The sequence below is a fragment of the Salmo salar genome, chromosome 06 (genome assembly GCF_965601325.2).
Source record: "Salmo salar chromosome 06, fSalSal1, whole genome shotgun sequence".
In the NCBI taxonomy this organism is placed as follows: Eukaryota; Metazoa; Chordata; class Actinopteri; order Salmoniformes; family Salmonidae; genus Salmo; species Salmo salar.
Window position 1 is genome coordinate 14,836,060 of NC_138296.1, and position 9,894 is coordinate 14,845,953.

The following is a 9,894-nucleotide window of genomic DNA, read 5'->3' on the forward strand; positions in this document are numbered from 1 at the left end:
AATGTGTGACCACACGTTGCTGTATTATTTCTATTGATGAAACTTGTCGGCCTGTTAGTGAATGACTGACTGTCGGTGAATTGTGTGTTAACCTTTTGTGCAGTGATGGAAAAAATGTGAGGTTGCCATTGTACCACAGCGTGCAATGTGTGTCTAATACTGGTCTTTAACAATACGAACTGTATCTTCAGGTGTGGGTGTTCTGTCATATTATACAGTGTACGTTTGCGAGGCTAACGGGGACTGTATGCTCTACGTGTCCTGAACAGAACATTTCAGCAACCAATCCTGGACTTGTTACTATAGTTGTTGTTGGTTTTCTGTTGGTTTCTTTTGTCTTTTGGTTTCTTACTTTCCTGTTTCCATGTTCTCCTCTGTCTTGTGGAAACGTACGATTACCTGTTGGGGAAACAACATGTAAAAACACATACAGATATATACATACAAAAACACAGAAAAAATATGACATGTATGAAATATGTATATGTGTAAAATAAAAGGTGTATATAAAATGGTGTCGTCATTATTACACCCCTATTGTCATTACTGTTTATAATTGATCAATAATTCTGGTTTTATCACTTTCTAAGTAGACAATAGCATATTGTCATTTTAGTAAGTACATTTTAGTAAATACAGCGATTGGTATTGTAATAGCACAAGGAATTTAACTTTTTACATAATATTCACATTCATATTCCCAAGGTTCTCTCTCTCTCTCTCTCTCTCTCTCTCTCTCTCTCTCTCTCTCTCTCTATGACAGATGGATGCTGGATTATCTCTGTGATTTTAGGCAAAGATTAGTGAGGAGAGCAGATGCACTCAGTAGGGGAGAGAGAGAGACAAATGGGGAAGGATGCAGGGGATTGGCTATAGCCTAGGTTATGGCAGGGAGGTGAGGGGGGAGAGACTGGTGTGTGCGCTTCCCTAAGTCCTTAGTGAGCTGTAACACAGTTTGATCCATCACTGTCAGGGTTCCACTACTGATCTTTACAGCCCCAATCCTCTCTTTCACTAATGCAGTTCGATACTTACAGCAAACCCAATAGGGACTAAGGTATTCCAATATTTCCCAATATTATCCTCATCCAATTTGTCAGTTTGAATATCGTTTTTAAGGAAACCCCATAAAATTGGGCCATCAACCTTGTGCTTGAAATGTGTCAATAGCGTGCAATGAACAAAGCGATCTTGACTGTGTGTCTGTTTTTCACAGACATCTAAATACTGTATATTTTGGTCGGTTAGCTCTTTTTACAGCCTATTGGTTGGTTGACCGCTAGTACAGTGATTCCATCTAGTGGTCAAATTATCTCCGCACACTCAACAACCCAAATAATCGAGCCAATCAGACTCGAGTGCGCTCTTTCCAAACATTACTGCACCAATGTCTATGATTGGTTAATCTTCGTACAAAGGCGGGACTATCAAGGCGTCGTGAGCACGCGATTTATTTTTCGGACACGACCAATGAGGCTTTCAGTCGGTTCCTGATTGGTCCGTTTCTGATTTGAAGGCGGGTATAACCGGAAGTAGACCGCAAGACCCATTCTGGTTAGGTTACTCTACTGTCTGTCTACTTTACCACAATGGTATTGGCTGTTAAATCAATACCATTGATTGCGTTTGCCGTGAAAGCCTTGCCCCTTTTCAACCACAATGGAGTCTAGAGAGATTTACTCCCCTACTACTAATTCTTACCTTTAAATTAATTCGGGTTATATTCAGCCTATATTTCCCGTTCATTGCCAACAGCGATTTGACATAATTGTGGCTCAATTGCTGCAAAGATTGCAGCTTCTAATAGCATATATTTGTTCTTAGCTGGCTTCAATCAGGAAATTGTTTCAGGCTATGTAGCACTAATCTCATTTTGTCATTCAAACGCTGCATTTTTGTTTGGTGAAAAACGACCAACCAAATTAAGGTAAGCACTCTGATTTAGTCATTTTGCTCATGCAATAGGCCTAGCGTTACATTATAATCGCAGAAATGCAGTGATTGTATTCTGCCTAGTGTGCCATCTACCGCAGTCTGTTAATTATGCTATGCTAGCTAACGTTAGCTCTCATACAAATCTGGGTCAAATTAGAGCCAGCCTCTTTGCCAGTAGATACCAGCATGTTTTTGTAATGACCGCGAATAAAGATTGATATCCTGCAATGATCAGACAATTCTCCGGGCCGTTGGTTATTCCAAATCACTGAAAGTGCATATTATGTGAACTTGTTGTTGGCTGTACTGTAGACACCACAGGTTTCCTCGTGCCTTTGTCTTATGATACTTTGTGTTCAATTGAAAGAGTATACAGAGCGTTTGCCTTTGGGTGTACTCTTCACTCAAAAGGGGTCCCCCAAGTGTACAGAAATATTGTCTAGAATTTACCTAATTGGACAGAAAGACGAACACCTCATCACACTTGAACAGAAAGTATATAATTTGCCTAAAATGTAGGACTCGTTTGGCTCAGAAATGAGTTAATGTATAATATTGTTATGAGTTCGGGGGCTAGCCCTGACTGGGACACGAGCCCTGATCTAGAGACTGTCAAGTCAACACCTTAACCATTAAGCCAAGAGGTCAGAATCTCTTGTTGAGGTTTGGTTAAGGTCCCTACATTATCACCTTCCTTCAGGAGAGTGTGACCCACGCTTCTCTATACCAAGTTCCTCAGGTGTACACCCCTCTCAGATGGCCTTACAGGTGATAATTTGACATGCACACACACAATTACACACACAGACATTTCAGAACTTATTTACAAGTAAGAAAACAACTAGTACTTAAATCAACCAATTTAATAATTGTAAATGGATTCAACATTTAAAGCCACAATATGTAACTTTTTGGGTGACCCAACAATGTACATAGAAATGGGAGTTATAGCTCTGTCATTCTCATTTAGTCTAAGTGGTAGATCTGTTCCATGTGTGCTATTAAAGATGCAATATGCAGGAATCGCTCCGCCATTTTCTGGTTGCTAAAATTCAAAATAGTTTGCCTAATTTCAGTTAATGTGACAAAACAAGCAGTCATTGTGTAGAGAAACATTGTACCATCCTAAACTGCTGTGAAATATATTTTCCATAAACAGAAATATTGTATTTTCTATTACAAAAAATATTGTATTTTCAGCTGTTTTGAAGTTGGTGTAAGAAACCGAAAGGAGCAAAAACAAAACATAAGAACGGGAAGCATAGTAATAGCTTACATAGAACAGATCTACCACGTAGACTTGCTTTCAATGAGAATGACAGATCTATAACACACATTTCTATGTGACGCTTTAATGCAAACATATTGACGTGTTTCTCTTTCTCCCGCTCTCTCTAGGCATGACTGAGTATAAGCTTGTTGTGGTGGGTGCTGGAGGTGTTGGGAAGAGTGCCTTAACTATCCAGCTCATCCAGAATCACTTTGTGGATGAATATGACCCCACCATCGAGGTGAGTTGCAGGTGTTTGTCTCTGTGTGACTCTTAAAGGGCAACACCGCCACTTTTCCCCTTATCTCCAGCTTCAAACCAGTGTCTACATATGTGAAAATTGCACGTTGCTATGATCTGTAGTTAAAAAGGATGAGAAGGGTTCCTAAAAAAATGCTTCTGTGACATCACAGGGTAGGATTAAAAGTAATAAACCATGATTTTCAAAACCTGCAATGAGTTTCTAGCTAAAGGGATGGTATTTTCTTGCTCCCCACATCAATGCGAATCTCAGTGTTTGAAAATCTATTTTATTTTTTATTTTTTTACTTTTGATGTCATTTTTAATGTTGAAATGCTCAGTATTCCACATATGTAGACACTGGTTTGGTGCTGGAAATAATGAATAGGAGGTTGAAAAGTTGTGGAGTTGCCCTTTTAATTGTGAGTTAATTCGATTTCAAATCGTCTGCTTTAAACGTAGCAACCGACTATATGCATCTTGCATATAGAGTCTATGTAGATTCTATTCTAGAAGTATCTATCCACAGTCTCCTGATCATTAGGATAAGTGTTGCCGCTAGCTAAATGGTTAGAATGATTTACAGAGTGGCTCCGTAAACTATAAGGGTGGCAAAGGGGCAGGATTATTACTTTCCAAACATAATGTTACGATCATGCTTTCCAATCCATTCAGATTCACACCAGTACCTATGGGTAGGTACCTGATTCTAACTAATCATCAGGCCCTCAGTGAGTTGAATAAGGTATGTTTGTCCGGGGCTACTACAAAATGTGTGCTGCTGTGGGGTTCTCCAGGACCGGAGTTGGGAACCACTGCATTAGAGCAACAGAAAAGAGAAAAAAGAGTTTTGCAATGGAAAACTAAAATAAACGTTTTCTCATTGGACAAGTCCAGGTAGTCCCTCCCTGTTTTTACTTGTTTCCTTCCATTTGGTGGTTGTTCCACTGGATATCCTAAGGTGAATGCACCAATTTGTAAGTCGCTCTGGATAAGAGCGTCTGCTAAATGACGTAAATGTAATGAACACACCCCTATTTTAGGATTGTACTAGGTTGAATATACCTAATAATTCCATGTGGAAGCTTCTGAAAATAAACAGATTAAGCGGTGTTGCTTAATAGCATCGCTGGTGTCATTGTTTTGAATTCTTCATTTATGCTAAGAGTTCTAGGATATTAGAATCCTGGTCTTAAGCTTTGTTATGTTCAACCTAGGACTCGTACAGGAAGCAGGTGGTGATTGACGGAGAGACGTGTCTGCTGGACATCCTTGACACTGCAGGTCAAGAGGAGTACAGCGCCATGAGGGACCAGTACATGAGGACAGGGGAAGGCTTCCTCTGTGTGTTCGCCATCAACAACATCAAGTCCTTTGAGGACGTTCACCTGTACAGGTACTGACTGTCTGTCACAGTGACTGCTGTCCTACACCTGGAGTGTATTCATTAGTCGCAGACCGTAGTGAAACGTTTGGCCTGTTTGCGAAACATTTTGCAACGGAAACCGTTTACACTTGGAATCAAACAGAAGGAAACTGAGGGACATACTTGAATTTGTCCAATATAAACTCTAGTTTTCATTGCAAAATGGTTTCCATTTGGAGTAAACTATTTCCGTTGCAAAATGTTTCGCAAACAGGCCAAACGTTTTGCTACGGTCCGCGACTACTGAATACAACACTGGAGTGTCATGATCATGTTCCGTTAGCATCCATTTATTTACTGTTGTCAGACTCCGTTAGGTATCACGCCCCCATTAAGGCCCAACTCTAAATGTGGAACAACAGCTACACGGCAATCCCTCTACTTGGTTTGCTTTAGAGCTGAGGGATGGGGCTGGATAACTGTAGCCACTCCAATTTCTAGATGGCTCTATGAATGCAAGGACTGACTGTCCATGAAGTCAACGTGATCATTTGAACCATGTGGGTTCCCGTCCGGCCGGGCGGACATGGAGGAACTGCGGTGTCACTGACAATGGAGGCGAGGCTTTGGAATTAAAAGTAGATTTTTAGATGTTTTTTTGTCATGTCCATTTGTTTGACACGTGACTCTACCTCTTGGTCCTATTCTTCCTTTCCACTTCTCCCTCCTTTTTTCTCCTCCACAGAGAACAGATCAACAGGGTGAAGGACAGTGACAGTGTGCCTATGGTGCTGGTGGGGAACAAGAGTGACCTGGGGAGTCGGAGCGTGGAGAGCAGGCAGGCTCAGGAGCTGGCCCGCGGCTATGGTGTGCCCTTCGTGGAGACCTCTGCCAAAACCAGACAGGTGGGTTTTCCAGCCAGGGGAACTACACGGGGGAGTAGTAGGAATGGACCAGCTACACTGGAAGCATAACTTTTGAGCAGCACGTGATCCACTTTATCACGTGTTCACAGGTGGGAATCTTGAAAAAGAACCAGACGCTGAGCAGCACTTGCTTCTGTCTCCTACTTCTCACTCTGCAGAGATGATACGTCCATTGTAGCAGGCCTGTTAGGCCTCAAACTGGACAAAACAAACTTTACTTGTCACATGTGCCGAATGCAAGTGTAGACCTTACCGTGAAATTCTTACTTACAAGCCCTTAACCAACAGTGCAGTTCAAGAAGAGTTAAGAAAATATTTACCAAATACACTAAAGTAAAATAATTATTTAAAGTAACACTATAACATAACGAGGCTATATAAAGGGGGTACCGATACCGAGTCAGTGTACAGGTTAGAGGTAATTTGTACATGTAGGTAGGGGTGAAGTGACTATGCATAGATAATAAACAGCGAGTAGCAGCAGTGTACAAACAAATGGGGGGGGGGGGGGGGGGTCCAATGTAATAGTCCTGTGGCCATTTGATTAATTGTTCAGCAGTCTTATGGCTTGGGGATACATGCTGTTAAGGAGCCTTTTGGTCCTAAACACGGAGGGTCAGAGGAGATGTTGTCCTGACAGACTCCTATGTCCTTAACTGTTGTGTGTATAATTTGAATAAACTCAACTGACTCACTAAAGGTATTGGGTAACATAACACATCTGTACACAGCCGTTAAGACAGTATTTGAGGGTACAAATGGGATAACTTTGTTATTGGATACATTCAGGTAGCACTCTTCTATTCTACTCATTTGCTCTGTTTTTGAGTCTACTGAAGGCGACCAAGCTGCATTCCATCACGCTTCATTTGAGTGTAAAGTTTCTCCTTTTTGCGTCTTTGTTTCAGGGAGTGGAGGAGGCGTTCTACTCTCTAGTCAGGGAGATCAGGAGGTATAAGGAAACCAACCGCAGCAACAAGAAGAGCAAGAAAAGCACTCAGAGACGTTGCACCATTCTATAACACCACACACACGCTGCACATAGCCCAATAACCCCCTCACACACTGCACATAGCCCAATAACACCCTCAGGCGCTGCACATAGCCCAATAACCCCCTCACACGCTGCACATAGCCCAATAACCCCCTCACACGCTGCACATAGCCCAATAACCCCCTCACACGCTGCACATAGCCCAATAACCCCCTCACACGCTGCACATAGCCCAATAACCCCCTCAAACGCTGCACATAGCCCAATAACCCCCTCACACGCTGCACATAGCCCAATTACCCCCTCACACGCTGCACATAGCCCAATAACCCCCTCACATGCTGCACATAGCCCAATAACCCCCTCACACGCTGCACATAGCCCAATAACCCCCTCACACGCTGCACATAGCCCAATAACCCCCTCACACGCTGCACATAGCCCAATAACCCCCTCACACGCTGCACATAGCCCAATAACCCCCTCACACGCTGCACATAGCCCAATAACCCCCTCACACGCTGCACATAGCCCAATAACCCCCTCACACGCTGCACATAGCCCAATAACCCCCTCACACGCTGCACATAGCTCAATAACCCCCTCACACGCTGCACATAGCTCAATAACCCCCTCACACGCTGCACATAGCCCAATAACCCCCTCACACGCTGCCGCTCGTATTGACAGGGGATCTGGAATGGTGAACGCATCAAGTTCCACTTTCAGTCATTAGTGTCGTCACCGTAGTAACGGAAACTTCACTTCCTGTTGCTTGTCATTGGCTGCACCATTAGCATTGTGACTTCAGTTTATCCACGTTGTTTTCTGACAATTGTAACAAGAAACTAGAAGTTGTAGCGTTGAAGAGGGGATTTATAGACTGGGTTTAAATATGAACGTCACTTTACTGCCCCTAGTGGTAAACATCTGAGCGGAGTAATTCATTGATTAATTAATGACGCAAGTCGCATAGCTACACATTGTAAGTGATCATCTTGTTTATTTTTTCACCATGTGGGGAAAAAATGCTTTTTTTTTTTTCTTCATTTTTTTTTTCTTTGCCAACGTGTTCTGCATTGCAAGAAGCCAGTGTAGGCTAGCTTTTCTTGCATTCCAAGGTAGTTTTCTCTTCAGTATTTACACACAGAAGTGTCTCTCTGTTATTGTCTTTTAAACGCCTCAGCAATGTTGTAATAGAGAAGGTATTTTGGTCCTCACTAGCCTCAATCTCTCATTTTCTGTATTTTTTTAAATCCAATCACAGAGTTGAAGGCCACAACTCACTATTGTGTCATTAGGCAGCGTTTACACGGGCAGCTCAATTCTGTTTTTTTTTTTGTTGTTTTTTTTCAATTATTGGCAAAGAGCTGATCTGATTGGTCAAAAGACCAGTTAGTGAGGAAAATATCAGAATTAGGCTGCCTGTGTGAACACGGCCTTATACTGTTGCCATTTCTATAGGATCATGTCCAATTATTTAGGCTCGCTGTTCAGTGTACTACTAGCTTGAGTTCCATTTATACAGTAAAGTTGTGCACGTGAACATGTCTATTGTGAATTCTGATCGCCAGACTCCATTTTGATGTCTGTCGTGTGGTATTATTTCAGATACAGATTCTGGATGTGTCCCAATGTCCATGCTAGCATACTCCTTGGTGCATGCCCAAAAGTTTCATGCTAAGTGGCATGGTGGTTTAGTGGTCAAGAATTTGAGCTGAATGATTCCAAAACTCAATTGGCCTTTGCAAATGAGTTATGTGTCATTTGCTAATATCTCTAGCTTTACATTCTTAATAACTGAAACCAGGGACTTTTCCCCAAGAGGTTGAAATAGAACGTGTCAGAGAAAACGGGATTCTCTTATGTGGAGATCGAAACAGCGTTCATTCTATACGATGTAGTTCAATCTGCAACATTTTAATTATTTCAGTCCACAGGTATCTGAAGTGTTAGACAAGGGAATCGGGGGACAAAAACAGTTATTTACACACACTGAAAGGTGTCAGACCAACACTGCGTGAAAACATGGTGTTTTATTGGTTGGAATTATGCTAAATGTGGTCATTGGACACTTTCTAGTGTCATCCCAAATGACTGATGTAATATGTGGGCTGAGAGGTGAACCCACAATGACCCTGGTGTTGCCAGCAGGATGAGCTAACTCAACCTCTAGGATGAATCCCCCTGAAGTTTCAGTGGTTAGTGAGTGTAACCTATAGGTGTCTTATGGTAGTGTTACTTTGCCCAGGCCGGTGCAGCAATACCAATGTTCTAATAGTGTTACTCAACTCTCCGGGAGTGTAGTCTCGCAGGCCCTCACCCCCCTGTTGCACATATTTGTTATAGCCCAGCACTAACACACTTGACGCAACTGCTCAAGAGCTTGTTGATCGTTGCAGCAGGTGTGCTATTGTAGTGCTGGACTAAAGTAAAGGATTGTGCAACCCTTAGGGCCTCAAACTAAACTCTGGACCTTAAAACCAGTTCTACTGCAACTTTTCATTGTTGCCCTCTAATCAGGGACTGATTTAGACCTGGGACACCAGGTGGGTGCAACTAATTCAGGTAGAACAGAAACCCAGCAGGCTCTGGACCTCGTAGGGTAAGAGTTGAGTACCCCCTGCCCTAGGGGGACCTGTGACAGGAGTTGAGCAACACTGCTAGAATACATTCCACTTTGAGAGACTAGACAGCATACCGCCAGTTTACTGAGTTGTACCACTCCTTCATACCACTGGTCTAGTCACTTTCAGGTTGTTTCATGAATAAAGTGGCTTTTGGCTATTCGGACTTGTGTGTCTGTTTTTGGTGGAAACAAGTTGAATAGAGAGACACTTATGGGCCCTCATTTCTGTCAATCAGCTAGTATCAGCTACATTTATGCCTTTACTAGACTATGGGGATATTTTATATATGAATGCTTCCGCTCAGTGTTTGACATCAATTGACACCCTTTACCATGGCACTTTGAGATTTATTTTAAACTGCAAAACCCTTACGCACCACTGCACTTTGTATACCAGGGTTGGCTGGCCTTCTCTAGTCACTCGTAGGCTCAGTCACTGGTATACTTTTATTTAAGAAGCCGTTTTGGGTTTACTACCATTTTATTTGGGCATTTTTATTGTTCAGAAATGTGGTGGGTACTCTTTGTTCGCA

The 9,894-nt window shown here is 42.4% G+C and overlaps 1 protein-coding gene across 2 annotated transcripts; it reads left to right on the forward strand.

The window, feature by feature from the left end:
- The first annotated feature begins 1,627 nt into the window (after positions 1 to 1,627).
- LOC106606379 (GTPase KRas) lies at positions 1,628 to 9,519 on the forward strand. 2 transcript variants are annotated; one of them, XM_082976087.1, is made up of 6 exons: positions 1,631 to 1,927; positions 2,636 to 2,703; positions 3,334 to 3,446; positions 4,664 to 4,842; positions 5,558 to 5,717; positions 6,647 to 9,519. In XM_082976087.1, the coding sequence occupies exons 3-6, from the start codon at positions 3,336 to 3,338 to the stop codon at positions 6,758 to 6,760; spliced, it is 564 nt and encodes a 187-aa protein (XP_082832213.1). In that variant the 5' UTR covers positions 1,631 to 1,927; positions 2,636 to 2,703; positions 3,334 to 3,335; the 3' UTR covers positions 6,761 to 9,519. The 2 variants fall into 2 exon arrangements, with proteins under 2 accessions (XP_045575755.1, XP_082832213.1); XM_045719799.2 differs by lacking the exon at positions 2,636 to 2,703 and having other exon boundaries at positions 1,628 to 1,927.
- The last annotated feature ends 375 nt before the right edge of the window (positions 9,520 to 9,894 follow it).